This window comes from Vigna unguiculata, chromosome 1 (genome assembly GCF_004118075.2).
Source record: "Vigna unguiculata cultivar IT97K-499-35 chromosome 1, ASM411807v1, whole genome shotgun sequence".
NCBI lineage: Eukaryota > Viridiplantae > Streptophyta > Magnoliopsida > Fabales > Fabaceae > Vigna > Vigna unguiculata.
Window position 1 is genome coordinate 926,323 of NC_040279.1, and position 17,149 is coordinate 943,471.

Genomic DNA, 17,149 nt, shown 5'->3' on the forward strand with positions numbered 1-17,149 from the left:
TATGATTAGAGGTGTCAGAGTTAGGGATAACAATACGAATTGGCCCAATCCGTTTAGGTCCATCTCGCATTTGGCCTGCAAAATGTGGATCGGACTGACCCGCTCTCTATTGAAAGTGCGGGCTGAAAACTCTGGCTCGCCCTCCATAAATGCGGGCCCGTGGGTTGGTCCAATATTTTTTTATAAATTCTTATGACAAAGTTTTCAATGTTCAACAAATTGGAAAATTTTAACAAGTTCACAAAATTAAGCAAAAACTTTGGAGAGTTGGATGATAAATTGATAATTCAACATTTTCATCATATTGATATTTGTAATTTGACATCACCATGTATTCTTCAAATTTTAGCACATTCAAAAATACATAATACTTATATTTTTCACTCATACAAGTATTTGGAATGTTCATTGAAACGTTCATGTAAAAGTCCAAAACGAAAGTAACCAATATATATGAGTGCAAGTTTTCTTTTCTTATGCGGGTCGTGGACCAGCCCAAACAAGTTGCGAGTTATGTAGGTCGGACTTTTACGGGCCAACAAACTCAATATCTTAGTCTGTCCCACGTTTTTTTGACGGGCTGGCCCGCTCGGCCAAGCCTACATTACCACCTCTAGTCAGAGTAAGCTCATCCAACTCACACAAGTTGAACCCAAAAAAGGTTAGCTCAACTTGACTAACTTTAGTGAGCCAAAAATTTTATAACTTAACTCGACCCACCACGAGTTGGTAGATTAGTGAGTTAACTCATTTACCAATGTTTTATTTTTTGTAATTTATTTTATATATTTATTGCATTACAGTAAAAGTTGTTTTACTTGATTTATTTGTTTATAATAGGAAAATCAATTAAACTAATTCTTAAAATATTATTATAAAGATAGTGGTTAAAAATTAAAATATCAACCAGTGTCAGATTTTGACCAATATTTTTTGGGAGGCAAAATAATATACTCTACTCAAAATTTATATATTTAGGGTTACAATTAATTTAAAATTTTATATAAATGATATTAGTCATCATCCTTAAAATTTTAATTTTAAACTATTTTTAACCCTAAAAAAATATTCAATAAAAATGTAAATTTTAATAAAAAATATTATAACATTTATTTATAAATTAAATTTGATCTCAATTTGGAAATGAACAAAATTACTCTATTTAAAAAAATGGGACTAAATTGAACAAAAAAATAAATATAGAAATCAAATTGAATATAAAGCATTAACAACAAGTGGCACGCAACTGAATTGACACTTGGACATTTTTTTCAAAAAATTAAAAATAAAATAAAAATGTGAAGTGTGGCAGTTACCATCTATTACCATTAACCATTTAAACATAGTTAGAAAAAAGGACCAAATTGAATAAAATTAACGAAAATTATAACCTGTTTGAACAAAAAAAAATATTAGGATTAAAATGACAAAATTAAACAAAAATTAATACCAAATATGTAATTTAACCTTCCAAAAACTATGATTATTAGGAATCACTTAAAACTTTCTTCTATAAGGCCCCAAAGTTTATTATTAGGGGTGACAATGTGGGTCAGGCCAACCCATTTAATCCCACCCCGCACTTGGCCCACCCCCGCATAAGGCTTGCTTTAAAAAAAAATAATTATGATAAAGCTCTTAATATTCAACAAATTGATAAACTTTAATAAGTTCACAAAATTAAACATAGACTTTAAGAAATTGAATGATAAATTAATAATTCAACATTAAATATATATTCATATTCGTATTTTGACATATACAACGTATTCTTCAAATTTTAGCACATAAAAAAATACATAAATTTGTCTCTTTCACTCATATAAGAATTTGGAACAACGTTCATGCAGAAGTCCAACAGGAAAGATCAACTATACACAAGTGCAAGTTTTTTTATTTGCTTTTGTGGGTAGCAGGCCAACCCACACTGATTGCAGGTTATTCCGATCAGACTTTTGCAGGCCACAGGCTCAATATCTCAGTCTCTTCCATGACTTTATTAATCATAAAATGTATTATAATATCATTATTCATCAAAATTAGATTTTAAAACTTAAATACACATTAACATTGATAAAAAAATACCAATCCAAATAACTATTTTCTCTATAAAGCTGTCTTTGATTTAATATGTTGTAATGGTGTATTGCAATTTTAAATAATATTGAAATTTAATTTAAATATAAACATAAAAAGATGGCATAAAAGAATAGAATTAGATATTAAATTAAGCAGGAATCTAGACTGAGAATGCAAAAATATGTTTGCTACAATTTAAGAGTGAGATTTTTAAGATATATTTTCTTTTCATAGGGCAATATTTTATAGTAACTCATATTTGGTAATAAAAAACTATCACACTCACAGAACAAAATCTCAGTTGAAATTTGAACAAATAAATGTAAATCAATTTAATTTTTAAGCTTAAGTAAAACATCAAAGCTGAATTTTTCCCCTTCTACAAAAGTACTTTCAAGATCTTCAAAGCTTTGCTCAACCCTCAGGTCCGTGCTAACTGTTAAACGCTCCTGCAATTATTTTTTTCCAGAAAAGTTGGTATTAACAGGTATATAAAAAGGTCTGAAGTTCCTATCTAACAAACAGATATTAGAAAGAGAACAAGGAATGCAATTTACAAATTGTATATTTTAAAATCATGGTGGTGTAGATTTGACATATGTAGCTTTCATAAACCAAAAACTGTTTTGAAGTTATACACGTATGCCATCAACTCCTCCTTAATTAAAGCACAAAGGGATCAAACCATTAAGAATATGTTTTGGAAAATTTCAAAGTAAGACCTTCTAAAAACATAAACAAGAAAAAGAATTAAATAAGTTTCTTCAGAATTTAAACTCATTTCAAACCAAACAATTTTTTAAAAAAAATTACACGAAAGAACTTTTACAAATTATTTATGTGTCTAAGGATTTCACAGATGAATCTTCCCACCAGCCATCATTCTAAATTATACTTAAACATCCTTGAAAGACAAAACTAAGAAAAGCTAGATTTCGCATATGACAAAAATACCTTCTCTACATATTCAGCTACAGTTGAGTTGATTATCTTCTTGATGACTTCCTTGAAAACTTTGGAAGGTCCAAGCACCTCTAATAAAATGTTTTTTGGTATCTGTTGAACAGAAAACATAATACAATCATACATTGAATTGAAATCCTTTATATCAAAGACTTCAGCATTTCAATTTGCATATATGTAGTTGAACTAAATCTGCATACATGATGATGTTTGATCCTTTATACAATGCTAGCGGATAATTAATAATCACAGGAACAAACTTTTCACACCCTTTGTGTAATCACAATGAGAGAATAAAATAATAACATCCATTAAGAATATAAAGGGAATACACTAATAACAAATAATCTCACAAATATAGTGGTTAAGATTTCGAAAAAGATAGATAACAGAAACTTACATCTGGTGTTTTCCCTGGTAGTCCTCAAGTTGATAATGCAGCAGTTGGCCATCAAACAAGCACAGGAAAATGTCAGTTTATTGAAATAGAAGTTACAAACGTGATGTCTAACATGAATTTTACAAAAAAAAAATTACAAAGAAAAAGTCAAAGACAAGAAAACCTAAAGAAAATAAAAGATTTTGATATTTGGAGAACTCAATTGAAATCCACGGGAATCTCCGTCAGTTCATCATATGTATCATTATAGGTTTTTATTTGTCTGTTACTATTACTCGTTGCTGAATAGTTGTACTGCAGTTTTTGTTCTGTCATTAATCAATTTTTCATTGTGCTAAAAAGGATTCATGAACGTAATATCAGGGAGTAGTATTGTGGTTTGGTAATGAGCTCTACCAAGAGAAAACAAGTTTACTGGTTTGAATCCTCACTGACCAAATCATGATCGTGATTAAAATCAAGATCAGTTATCTCATTACTAGAAACTCAAACTCAGAAAGAGATTGAATCTTACACCCGATATATAAAATTACTATAATTATCATTTACAAGATTTACATCAAATTGTATTTGGCTTTTTACCTTCTTTTGTTTTTTTTTTTTCCTTCTTTTTAATAAAGGATCTAATCCTCTTAACTAACAAAATTATGCGTAAAAGTGAACACTTATAAGTATGTAAAAATTACATGATAACAATATGATTAGCATATACACAAATAAAACTACATATACTCTCATATCTGAGTACACAGAAATACTCCACCTCCTTTTACTCTTCGAAATCCTGGGATTGGTTGAGCAGCAGCAACCATTCTCTTAAAGACATCATCAAATATCCTTTGAGTTTTGTTTCCAGATACCTCTACGCTTATCTGGACAGAAAAGTTAAAAGAGGGTTCAAGTTTTATAAGCAGATCATGACTGTTCCAAAATTTTATGAAAAGAAAACAATAGAAAAATTATATATGCTTGATCTTTGTCAAAACACTTAGCTTCAAATGAAAACATATTTATGTTTCAGAAAATTCAAGATATTGTCCACATTTATTGTGATGTATGTACCATTTATTGATTTGATCCATAATCCCACCCCATCATCATTTTCTGAGCTAACATTGTGCATCTCCTCCATGTTACACCTTTGCCTCTCCTTTTTTTCTATTCTCTATGGATCTTCAGTTTTTTTATTATTTCAATAAATATTTTGTGATACCTTAAGTTCTCTGGTATCATCCGTCTCGGCAACAGAGACAGAGAAGTCTTCAAACTGATTGGAAGAAATTTCGGCATCTACAAAAAGGAAATCAAATTCCATGAGAAATTATTTATTTATAAACCATGATTTACGATTCAAATAATCATGCAGCCTGAAAAGAAAAAAAACAGCACCTGATAATACACCAGCAGCAGGGAGGCATTTAATGTCTTGCCTGTGAAAAGCAGATGACGTTTCAAAATCAATTTGAGTCATTTAAATAAATTCAGTCAAAAATCATATGGACAACAACAGTTAGAAAATTAGCTGCATTGAGGCAATAGAGGAATGACTGGACAATAATACAATAAAAACAACTATCGAAGCCTTATCCCACAAGGTAAGATCAGCCACAAGGATTGCATGATACCATTGAACATGGTTAAAGACCAAATTTTCAGGGATATTATTCACAATGAGACCCTTTTCAAGTATTCACCAAGACTGGACCATAATCGTTGAACAAATTCTACACCAAACTCTATCAAGTAAACAGAGCAACAGATACTATAATTAAGGAAAAATGTCATAACGCCCCCAAGCTTTGCAGTGTAATCATCATTTGAGGAATTTAAATGTCTGTTGTATAATAAAGTATAGACTCAAATAACCTATGCAATTTGAAATATAATTCAGAAAGCAGAAGTGCCTTTTTAAAATACTTCTTGCACCAACTTCAAGTTTCCATGAAAGACCAAAATATCCATAATTCAGGATAGGCACAATATACCGGTCTACTCTCTGCTTGCACCTGGTCACCTGAAAACAAAAATTTATGTTACCAAAGAACAAGCAACAAACTACCATTACTGACTTGGCTTCTTTCATCAGAGAAAAACAAGACGAGGGGAAAAAATTTAAACAAATAAAATGAAAATGAGAAATGGCTTAACCTGTGGAGTGAGATTTAAGATGAAAGTTTGAGATGCTGCATGCATTCTTTCTTTCAATTGTAACCACAGTACTCTGATCAGAATCCAATTTTTCTTTGTCCAGGAGGGAAGCCTCTTTTGATTTCTACCTATGACAACCTCCCCCAAAAGATAGGGTGTGCCGGAAAGAATAATAAATATGCCCCACAGTTCTTGGAACCTGTAAGATATTGTTTCCTCTCTAAGGATAAAAAATGCACCCTGTAAGAATAAAATGTCAAGTAATCACACTGATACTGCTCCTACAATAATCATCCATTAAAAAATCTGACAACTCAATATTCACGTAATGATCCCTTTTGAAACATTGGGAAACTTGAAACCTGATGGAATCATTATCTTCCACTTGAAATATCAAAATAAACGAAACGGATAAAAAATGTTCATAGTCCCCATACATTTTGTCAAACAAAGTCATGGTTTTTGTACTTTCAAATGATGAATAAGATTCAAACTTCAAAAAAAAAAGGTGAATTTAGTCTTTTCTTCAATTTTGTGACAGTCAACATTCACCACTAAATCTTAAGTAAGCATGAAAAATGACTAAAGTCTCTTATTTTCACTGGAGGACTAATTAATCAATTCAAAAGTACAAGAACCAAATCCATGTTTAACAAAGCAAGCAAACATAAGATTACATAAGGAAGCATTAACTATTGCTAGATTACCTTTTGAACACATTTCTTCTTGTTGGGTAAAATTTTCTCATTATTCTCACTAATAAAGAGTGAACCCAAAAGAAGATTTAGTGAAGCCCATAAAATGTTTAACCAGACAATAACAATTGTTGAAACAATGTGTTGTCTCTCTTCCTTAAAACATAATTTAAATCCCAATACAGAGTATGCAAAGATAAAATCCACGAACTGAACCCATGATAGTATCTTGTTTGTTCTTTGAAACCAAATTGAAATTTCACACCGACGTGTTGTAACAGTGAAACTCATTAACATAGTTTCGGTTTCATTGAATGTGAAAGAGAGAAGTTATCACCTGCGAAGGGCTCTACGGCGAGACTCTGCTGATGCAGCTGTGGCACTGCCTTATCTCTGTTTCGCTTTGGGAAGTTCCAATTTTAAACAACTTTCTTTATGACTTAACTGCAAAAAGAAAGAAAACGTTGAATAATTTATTTTTTAGAACAGGGTGTGTTTTTATTTATTTTTTTTTGGAAATTAATATCTGTTTAATTCTTATTAATACACTTTAAATATTTCTTTTAAAATATTCATATTACGTTATATAATTAATTTTAATTTATATTATATAATATATAAATATATGCAGCGTAAGCAGATAATTTTAATTTATATTATCCAATACCAGCATAAATACATGCGTATAAAACTTTATATGATAATCAAAAATAAAAAAGTATAATTAAATAATTAAACATATAATAACTATTAAAACAAAAATATCAGTAAAATTTATATGGAAATAATAAAATAATTTAAGTGATTAAAATGTGTATAGAAACGGTTAAAAAGTTGTTATTACTAATAGTTAGATGAATTTTTTATAAATAATAAAATAGATAAAATTGGTTGTATTTATAGGAGTAGTGTGTAAACAAATATTGGTGACAACAATTTTGATTTAGTTATAAACTGGCCAAATAAATGTGTCCGCATTTGTGCTCACTGTCCACACTTTTTTCACTAAATATAATGTATTGTAAACTTATCTTATTGTATTTAAAAAGTATTGATATTAATACTACTTAAAAAAAAAACTGAGTGAATATTTAATAATTAATAAAAATGTCATTCAGAACTGTTACTCCACATTAATACCTTATTTAATCATTAGTTATTTTAAATGTCCACACTTTTTTCACTAAATCTAATTTATTGTAATCTTATTGTAATTAAAAAGTATTGATATTGATTCTACTTTTAAAAAATAAAAACAGAGTAAATATTTAATAATTAAACATATTGATAAAAATATCATTCAGCACTGTTACCCCACATTAATACCTTGTTTAAGCATTAGTTATTATATATATATATATATATATATATATATATATATATATTAAAATATTTAATTATTAAGTATTAACAACTTTCACATTGTGAGACTAATCACTGTTTTGTACAGTAAGTTTGTTATAATTTTCTAATTCTAAACACTGGTGAAATAAAAAAGATATTGCCCTTAATTTATAAAAAAATAAATCATTTGAAAGTTTATTAACATGTTTGAAGGAGAAAATGTTTCAATTCGTTGTTTCACTTTCCTTTCCTCTCCTACACCTTACACTCATTTCATCTTTTCTTCCCACTCATGAGAGAACACACATGGTGTGGTGGTTTACAGAAAATAAAAGAGGAGAGAGAACCATGTTTAAGTCTTCCACCCTAACCTAAGTGGGATGTTCTATCTTAAAACCACATGCTTGGCTTATACACACATCCTTTTTTTTGATGACTACAACCTGTACTCGAATGTTAACCATATATATATATATATAAAATAAGAGTCTATAGGAAGTGTTCAGCTAAAACTCATTTTGCAAATTACAGCATCCATCAGTTGATTGAATTTCTCAAGTATTGAGTAAAATACCCTTATGATTTGTTTGAGAGGCAAGATTTAATTGCACCCAATTTGATTCGCATATGGGATTAAATGTATGGATGAATAAAGAAGCTACAAGGAATCAACAACAAAACAATAATATCCCACTAGGAGTACCCTACATTAAGTCATTGTCCCTAATTCCAAAGGAAGATTTCAACTTGTTGGCAAGATGTGGCAGAGTCTCGATACTTTCCTGGATTGCTTTGTCAGCACAGGAAAGCAAATCATGCTTAGCCTCGGTACGCTGGAGCTTAGCTGCCTCATACTTATCTTGACACACCATCAGAGATCTATTCAACCTTTCCTGCACCATGTTCAAAACACTGTCAGACCAAAGAGGAAGGTATTATATGTCAAAATGCTTTCAGGATATAGAACATGGTGCGGATATCAGATAAGGAATTCATACAAACAATTTGGAGCAACGACTAGCAGAGCAGATAACCTAATCGGGTGTGAGGATAACACACCAGAATCCATTCTACCGCGCAAAAATCACAGTAATACCATGAAAAAGTAGAAGCAAATATTTTTTGCACTACCTTTACCATGAAAGAACAATCGATTATTTGTCAAGATATTCAATAACACTGTAAGCAGCTTGAATTCATAAATAGTTAACCATAAGCCTCCATGTTGATGCAATCTACAACTTTGAAATGAGGATTAGGATAAGGATAAGGATAAGAACAGAATCCTTAATCTTCAATAAAAAAAAATGTGTACATGCCATTGACAGGTAGTCTTGGTTTTCCTATGCATATTGCCCAAGATCTTGAGGCTATCATTCTACATTTTCAACAATTTCATAAGACATTCCTTAACAATTTTATACATATTAAGGAAGTTTAAATAATAAATTACAGATAATAAAACACACACACACAGAGTAAGATAACAAAATCATGGGGTAGCTCACCTGAAACCTTCCCATCTCAGCATCAAATGTCTGTTGAGCATTATTAAGAGGTATGTTGCAATTTTCGACACAATTGCTTATCTCTTCCTGCCTTTTGCTTCTATCAAAGCACTCGTGGGCGCATTTAAAATAAGCTTTCTGCAACAATTCAACCAAACAATGAACTACATGGAATTGAAAGTATGCTTTATCACAGAAACCAAATACCACCATTTACCAATTGTCTGCAAAACTATATCAATCCAGTAGAACGAAAAATATAGGACTCAGGGTACAAAAAGTCAACTCCTTTGATACCAAGAAATTTAAAATCTATGGCAACTAATATTTTGCATTTATGACTTATTATACCAAAAGAATATCATGGCATAATGATTTGAGCTAAAACTAGAAATGAAGATATAATGTGAAACAAAAACCAGCTAGTTATACAATTTGTTATCAAGACATAAAACCATTTTCAAATCTTCTGATGAAATATTCAGTACTGCAATCAAATAGCAAAAACAAATACTAAATTACTTGTTACAGAAAGGGACCAGAAAGAACCTGAAGAGTAAAATTGACATAGTCTTGCACAGGGGCGAGATTAGTTTGAGCAGCCACATTTACTTCTTCAAGTTTTTGCCTCATTCTCTGGGAAGCAAGTTGCTCTTCTTGTGCTGCAAAGGGATCCATCTGATATTCACTGTCAACAATGAGGTCAGCATCCTTAGTTTGGTGATGACAAACTACAAAATTTGGTTTGATTTGCATTTTAAAAGGGATGTCTACCATAGGTAACAGAAATTCCTAAAGCTAGGCTTCGAAATACGTAATGCAGAGTCGTGTCATACACCACAGTTTTGTGCAAAGTAAAGACATACACCGATCAATTTCTCTATAAGCTCTTCTACAATAAGAAAATTAAATTAAAAACAAAAAAAAACTTCGTATTTTCTCTGAAAGTCCATTTCTTTTTTGTCCTATTTTCTCGTAATGATATTATCCAACTGTGTATACTCCTAAGAAAAGAAAAAAAAACATTTAAGACCTAAAAATATAGTTACACGAATCTCAAATGTCCCAGAAATCTTTCTTCTCTGCGCATTTAATTTTTTTCCAATCACCTAGTCAGTAACAACATGCAATTATAGAGAAGAAACCCGAGAGAGAGGATGAAAAAATTAGGAGCAAAGAAGAAATCAACGAATCCAGTATCAGAGACCATGGATATAATTGAAGCTCTTGCAATCATAAGAAAATTAAAAAGAAAATGAAATTGAGAAAAAAAGAAATCGTTTTAGCGTAATGAAGAAGAGAAGGAAGAAGCAGGGAGCGATGATAGTCACCTGAAAACGTGGATGGCGTTGGTTGTTGCAAATTCTTGAAATCAAATCGTTTTGAGAAAACTCTGAATCTATCTATGGTGACTATTGAAACTGTTTTACAAGGGTTTAGTGCTATTTAGGGTTTAGGGCTCTTTTAGGGTTTATCCTCACGATTAAATACCATTAAAATATAACAAAAATAATAGTAAAATTATTAAATAACGGTAAATTATGAAATTAATAATAAAATATAAAGTAGTATTTAATTAAAATTATTTATATTGACAAAAACAATTTGACCGTGTTATAAATATATTATCTTATATATTTTTAAAATTTATATGTTTATAATTATATATGAAAAGTAAATTTTTTATAATTATTTATTTTTATTTTATTTTTTATAATATAATTATTTATTAATTTTTAAGATTATCAATTACTTTTATATGTTATTTATAAAACTCTGTAAATAGTTTATATTTTTTTTTCATTCATCAATAATTATTTTTCCACTTTTCTTTTATCTATTTAACTTTGTTTTTAATAAATAAAAATGTGTTTTATATATTGATTTAATAATATTATAATATTATTTTTATTAAGATAATATCATAACACAACAGCAACACCTGTATTTATATTAATATTAGTAAAATAATTATACTTATTTTATTTCTAGTTACTTTTTAATCTATTCTCCATCCTTTAAAACACGTCCATTAAAAAAATAAGTACAATGGAATGCAAACTTTTGTATTTCTTTTTTTTCCGAAATACAAAATGGGATTTTTGTATAAATTTTTAAAATTTGTTAAAATTATTCTCTGTCTCACTTGTTTAAAATTTATAAAAGAAACACTTTATTTTAGTATTAATTGCACCGAATTTTATAACATTAATAATTTTTATTTATACATTACATAAATAATTATTTTCTTATAAACATTTGTTTCTAACGTTTATCTTTTCAATAATAATTTTTTAAAACTAAAATAATCATTTTACCAATTACATATATTTTTAAAATTTAACCATTATTTTCGATTTAACTGTTTTTCAATTTAATATTTTTTAAACTTAAATAATTATCTATAATAGAACTATATATAAGAAAACATTGAATTATGTTTTAATATAAATTATAATTTATTTTCAAAAATATAGTGTGATGATTTTGATTAGGGATGTTAATGAACGGGTAGGGTACGGATACTAGTTCTCTCCTACTCAATCCACAGGATAAATATTCGCTTCGTACCTGTACTCATATTAATGTGGGTATTTTTTAGACTAGTACATGCACATTTTTTAATATTCATGGATATCTACATGTATCCACGAATATGGATATTTACAAAAAAAAATATTTAATAAGATATTTTAACCATAAATTCAAATAAAAATACAATGCAAAACATGCATAAATTTCAAATAGAATGCAAATAACCTATTTAAATAGTGTTAAAATGATAGTTTATAAATAAGTGGAGACTTTTTAAAACCAATCAATAAAAGAAAACTCATTCAAAATCAATGTGTTAATGTTTTAACATTTGTTTTAATTTAAATTAGAGTATAACGGGTATACGGGTACGCACTGTCCCGTTAACATGAGGATATAAAGAATACTCGTACTTGTTCCCTGTGGGTATCCATTCACAATATTCATTTTCTACCCGTTGCAGATTTTATATGCGGATATTCGTAAGTACAAATTTTTTTGACATCCCTAATTTTGATTTGTGTTTATGTATATATGTTAATACGTTGTGTGTTTGAATGGTTCAACAATAATTTTAAATTAATATAGAATTTTATATATAAAATTTCGATGAAAAAAAAAATGTTGCATTGAATTATAAATATATTTAGTATTCTAAAATGTATTTGGACGAAACATTTTAAAAGAAAATGGTCCAGTACTATTTTTTTTTTCAAAATTATATTGAGATGATTTTATATGTGTGTGGGTGCGTGTTAGTGTCTATGTGATTAAATGGTCCACTAATAGTTTTAGGGTAATATAGTTATGGATACATAATTTAGGTGAAAAAAAATGTAGTGTATATTATTGTATGTGTGTTGTAACATCCCAATTTGAGCAGCTTAAAACTAATAAAAATAAGGAGTTTCATCATAGTTCCAAAACAGATAATCCAGTGTACCTAATATATTAATACAGTCTTACAAAAGGTATGACTATAAAAATATATCACTTATACACTTAAACTAAACTAATAAACTATGTACTACTGACCACTGCTAAAGCTCCCACTGGAAACCTCCTTTTCAACACTAACACGATGGCTCTTCATCCTCCAGAAGTGCCTTTGACACTGCAACCACATCTGCTCCCACCGAATAGGTGATCATCGCAAAAGGAAACGTACAACACAAGACAGGAACACAAAAAGCAAGGGTAAGCTAATCTGATTAAGGAATCATGCAGTTCAATTATAAACAGAAACCACGCAATCTTTCTCATTATCACCAGAATCATATAGACCACCACAACACATTTACATGACTCTAGACTCAATATCCGGATGATGTAAGCGACATCGGATCTCTTGGTGGCTTGCACCTATGATGGTTCCCAAACTCCACAAGGGGTTATCACCCAACCACTCCCAAGGTAAGTCCCATCACCTCTATGACGGATCGGGTCCATAGACCAGGACCTCCTGCTACTCCCCCCGACGTAATCCATCATACTCTACATGAGTCTTAATGGTTACTAGGAGCGTCAAGATACCAACCAAAACCGAGTCCTTATGTCCTTACATACACTAAAACATTCCTCTTAGAATTTCCCTTGAAATCCTAGTTCAACCACTTCTTCTCATATTCCAACTTCATGCAATTTCACCGCACATATTACCAGTCATAACAATTCATGCATATCATACTAAGTTCATATTTTAACATTCAAACATAGCTTCATCCATTAGAAACAGAGAAATAACACTCAGTTGCAGAAGTTCTCGCCCAAGCTAGAAGGTCTCGCCCAGGCGAAAAAGGCTCTCTCGCTTAGGCGAGTCATTCTCGCCTAAGCGAGGCTCGAAACAGAGAACAACCCAAACTCTGGGCGAATTCTCGCTCAGGCTAAGTTGTCTCGCTTAGACGAGAGTGACTCTCGCTCAAGCGATACTGGCTCGCCTAGGCGAGATCTTGCACAGAAACAGGGGATGAGTTTCTGGTGTTTTCGCTCAGGCGAGAGCTGCTCGCTTAGGCGAAAATACCAGATTCCCAATATGTTCTCACATGCAACAGTAAAGAAATCTAGCACAATCCAAGCATACACTCAATTACACAGTTCAAGCACTCATACAACAATCAATCATGCAATTCAAAGTCATCAGAATGATTTCTATACGAAATTCAAGTAAAACAGTTAGCTTCCCTTACCTGTTATCCTGTTTAGACAACTTTATAAACGTCAACGCCTTAAAAACATCAACACCTCTAACTCCACAGGATGCTCTATCTACACATAGAAACATCACAAGAACGATCAGGACATACCGTTATAATCACTGATCAGCAGAGACTCATACTGATGATTAAAACGTCGCATGCAAGCGGAAGAGGGCCTGCATGCAACAGAAAACAGAAAAAGACTAAAATAAAGAGCGAAAACTCAACTTACGCGAACGGAGAAACTGATCGGTCCAATTTGAAAAGCTCGCCGAGAGGATCAATCCTACGGTCTCGGTTCTTCAATCAGACGACCAGAGAGATAGAACCTCTAGAGAGAAGTCAGAGAACTCTAGAAAAGTGGTTTCTAAAGAGATGGTGTGTTTTAAAATAATGAAACTCGTTTATAACAATTCTATTTATACTAAAGCCTTTTAATATTAAAATATTTGAGTCTCACTATTTTTAAACCACTATCACTTTTAAAACGTCATTTTCTAGGCTAACGTCTCACCAACCCTTAATTAGGCTAGGTCTTTCCTAACCTTGGTCGAATTGGGTATGATTTAATCTTGATCGAATTAAGATCCACTTTATTTTGTGTGGGCTCAACTCAACTTGGATTTGGGCTTACTCATTTTGATATGGGCTTGAGCCAACTTGATTTAACATATACCTTAACTAACTTGGTTAACATGAGTCTCATCTAACCTAATTCAAGTACCAAATATACTTAACTTTAGCCTAGTTAACTTGAATCAACATAGACCATGACCAATTTACCTTATTTAACTAAAGTTAGATCCATACCAACTTAAATTAACCTTAGTTTAACTTTGAACTAATTTAACTTTGGCTAACTTTACATACCCAATTATATCTTACATGGATATAACTGGATTTAACATTTCATAACTTAAAAAATAATCCCATTTAATATTATTTGTTTTTTCTTAAATATAAAATAAAAAATATAGAAAAATTGTAAAAAAAAATAATAAGATTAATTACAACTACAATATATTATCACTATCAATATTTCTTTTAATTTCTAACAATTATTTGATAATTTAATAGTTTTTGATGGTGATTATAATAATTTTTAATTTGGTTACTAACATATGTTTTATAGATATCATAATTAAAATAATGTTGTGGTAAAATGTATTAAAAATCCCAAAATTCAACAAATGTAGAAAAGTAATAATTGAAAACAAATTATAAAATTTATATATATAAAAAAGGATTGTTCTTATTATTTAATTTTATTAATGTCTTTCCAGCATTAATAAATGTTTGACTTTTATTTTTCACACGTGTTTTTAAACTAATTTACTAACAATATTAATAGATTGATTTTTATATATCTATTTATTTGAATGAAAATAACACACGCTTATTAAAATAGTACAGTCATTTAAAAAAAATTATATTTACTCATTTATGCGTGTTCAAAAGTCTTAAAAAAGAATAAAGTAATCAACTAAAGATACTAATTAAATTACAGCTTTTTAAATAAGTTTATTTATTTGCTTAGCATAGCAATATCACAGGTCTGGCTTTAAATCACCTGATTATTTTTAAACTAAAATAAAACACGTCTAAACTTAAAGCACCAACTTACTTAAGTGTAATACACTATTAACCAGGCTTATTTGCAAGGTTTCAGAGGAGAACCGCAGAGACAATCGTTTCCGACAAAAGCACTTGCCGGAAACGTGTTTTTCGGAATCTGACCACAGAGATGGTTGTAACTCACGTTCAACTTCTGAAGCCCAACGACGCTGTTCGGAATCTTACCAAACACGGCGTTATGCGACAAATCCAGATACCTAAACCTCTCCCCAAACCTCAATTTCCCCAAATCAAACTTCAAGTTGTTCCTCGCAGCCCAAAACCCAATCAAATACTGTGTGCTGTTCACCAAACTAATCGCGTTCCCCGATATCTCGTTTCCCGAGAGATCGATGAAATCGTAGAAGAAAGTCTCCGAAGGCTTGAAATCCTCGATTCTCATCTTGATGCCGCAGTTCGCGAGCTTCAGGGAGAATATTATCGGCGAAGTAAGCACCCACTTCGGAATCTTCCCCAGGTGAAAACTGTTGTTCGACAAGTCCAACGATTCGATCCCCTTCACGTTCATCACTGGAAACGGGTCCACGAGTAAATTGTTCGAGAGGTCGAGGTTGAAGATCTTGGTCAAATTCGCAAAGCTCGCCGGCACGGTTCCCGAGAACCTGTTCCACGACAAGTCCAGCGTGTCCAGCGCCCTGAATTTTCCGAGAAAATCGGGGATTTTCCCGGAAAGCGAGTTGTGCCCTAGCTCTAAGTAAGCCAAATTGGACGCCAGAGATGCAATCGAGGCTGGAATGTTCCCGGAAAATTTGTTCCGAGAGAGTCTGAGACTCCGAAGATTCGAGGAAAAAGCAGGTATGGTTCCTTCGAACTGGTTCCCTTCGAGGGAGATGTAGTTTAGGTTAACGAGTTTGTTGATGGCTTTGGGGAGCGTTCCCGAGAGCGAGTTGTTGTCGAGTTTGAGCTGAGTTAGCTGAGTCAACTCGGTGATCGAACTCGGTAGGGTTCCGGTGAAGCGGTTCCCCACTAAGCTGAGCGCGTATAGTTTGGTAAGTTTGCCAATGTTCTCGGGTATCCGACCCGAAAGGTCGTTGTTTTCCAAATAGACGAATTGGATGTTGGGAAGTTGGAAGAGGAAAGTGGGGAAAGGACCCGAAATGTTTTTGAGGTCGAAGAGGTAGAGTCCATCAAGAAGTCGGAGCTTTGAGAGGGAGGGTGAGATGGTACCCGATAAGATGGACCTGGGGTTTTCTTCGGGTTGACCCGATAGAGTCAATCTCTGGACCCGGGTGCTGTTGAAGTGACACTCTACTCCGTTCCACTTGCAGCAGTCTGTACCCGGTATCCAGTTGTTGAGGAGGCCGGACGGGTCGGATCGGATGCCGGATTTGAAACCCAACAGACCCGCTTCCTCGTCGGGGAGACACGTGGCGGCGGTGGCCTTGTGGGGTGTGAATGTGAAGAGGAAGATGAATAGGGTGGTGGTGGTGGTGGCTAAGGGAGAGTTGAAGAGATTCATTTTGGGGTATGAGGGTTTGTGAAAGTGTGGTTGTGTTGTGTCTTTAATGGGAAGGGTTGTAGTGTGAAGCCACCAAGTTTGGCTAGACAATACGGGTTCTAGATTATATGAATATGGTTTTTACGTGTACTACTAGATCACTAAACTTTGTGGTTGATTATGATAGATAAGTAGCAAGTAAATGTTCT

General features: G+C 31.7%; 3 protein-coding genes across 6 annotated transcripts; all 3 read right to left on the minus strand.

Annotated features, from left to right (window-relative positions):
* Window positions 1-2,286: 2,286 nt before the first annotated feature.
* Window positions 2,287-6,720, minus strand: LOC114177567. 4 transcript variants are annotated; one of them, XM_028062981.1, is made up of 9 exons: window positions 6,623-6,720; window positions 5,591-5,830; window positions 5,347-5,456; window positions 4,832-4,872; window positions 4,656-4,732; window positions 4,206-4,314; window positions 3,443-3,456; window positions 3,034-3,135; window positions 2,287-2,528 (listed from the first exon to the last, which is right to left on the minus strand). In XM_028062981.1, the coding sequence occupies exons 2-9, from the start codon at window positions 5,633-5,635 to the stop codon at window positions 2,412-2,414; spliced, it is 615 nt and encodes a 204-aa protein (XP_027918782.1). In that variant the 5' UTR covers window positions 5,636-5,830; window positions 6,623-6,720; the 3' UTR covers window positions 2,287-2,411. The 4 variants fall into 4 exon arrangements, with proteins under 4 accessions (XP_027918782.1, XP_027918789.1, XP_027918772.1 ...); XM_028062988.1 differs by having other exon boundaries at window positions 5,591-5,810; window positions 6,623-6,713; XM_028062971.1 differs by lacking the exon at window positions 6,623-6,720 and adding an exon at window positions 6,298-6,614 and having other exon boundaries at window positions 5,591-5,810.
* A 1,408-nt stretch (window positions 6,721-8,128) lies between these two features.
* LOC114179232 (protein FAM136A-like) lies at window positions 8,129-10,581 on the minus strand. Its single transcript, XM_028065498.1, has 4 exons — window positions 10,469-10,581; window positions 9,687-9,825; window positions 9,138-9,275; window positions 8,129-8,522 (listed from the first exon to the last, which is right to left on the minus strand). The coding sequence occupies exons 2-4, from the start codon at window positions 9,813-9,815 to the stop codon at window positions 8,334-8,336; spliced, it is 456 nt and encodes a 151-aa protein (XP_027921299.1). The 5' UTR covers window positions 9,816-9,825; window positions 10,469-10,581; the 3' UTR covers window positions 8,129-8,333.
* A 4,770-nt stretch (window positions 10,582-15,351) lies between these two features.
* Window positions 15,352-17,149, minus strand: LOC114185297 (DNA damage-repair/toleration protein DRT100-like). Its single transcript, XM_028072956.1, has one exon. The coding sequence runs from the start codon at window positions 16,959-16,961 to the stop codon at window positions 15,519-15,521; it is 1,443 nt and encodes a 480-aa protein (XP_027928757.1). The 5' UTR covers window positions 16,962-17,149; the 3' UTR covers window positions 15,352-15,518.

Bases quoted from the DNA above. Each gene is read 5' to 3' on its own strand.
- LOC114179232 (XM_028065498.1), bottom strand. From the start codon at position 9,815: ATGGATCCCTTTGCAGCACAAGAAGAGCAACTTGCTTCCCAGAGAATG. The intron at 9,276-9,686 runs GTTCTTTCTGGT...GAATTGTTGCAG, and splicing joins ATGTCAATTTTACTCTTCAG to AAAGCTTATTTTAAATGCGC. The intron at 8,523-9,137 runs GTGAGCTACCCC...AACATGGTGCAG, and splicing joins CTGAGATGGGAAGGTTTCAG to GAAAGGTTGAATAGATCTCT.
- LOC114177567 (XM_028062963.1), bottom strand. From the start codon at position 6,582: ATGTTAATGAGTTTCACTGTTACAACACGTCGGTGTGAAATTTCAATT. The intron at 5,831-6,297 runs GTAATCTAGCAA...TTATTCTTACAG, and splicing joins AGAAGAAATGTGTTCAAAAG to GGTGCATTTTTTATCCTTAG. The intron at 4,873-5,346 runs GCACTTCTGCTT...TGCTTTTCACAG, and splicing joins GCAAGAAGTATTTTAAAAAG to GCAAGACATTAAATGCCTCC.
- LOC114185297 (XM_028072956.1), bottom strand. From the start codon at position 16,961: ATGAATCTCTTCAACTCTCCCTTAGCCACCACCACCACCACCCTATTC.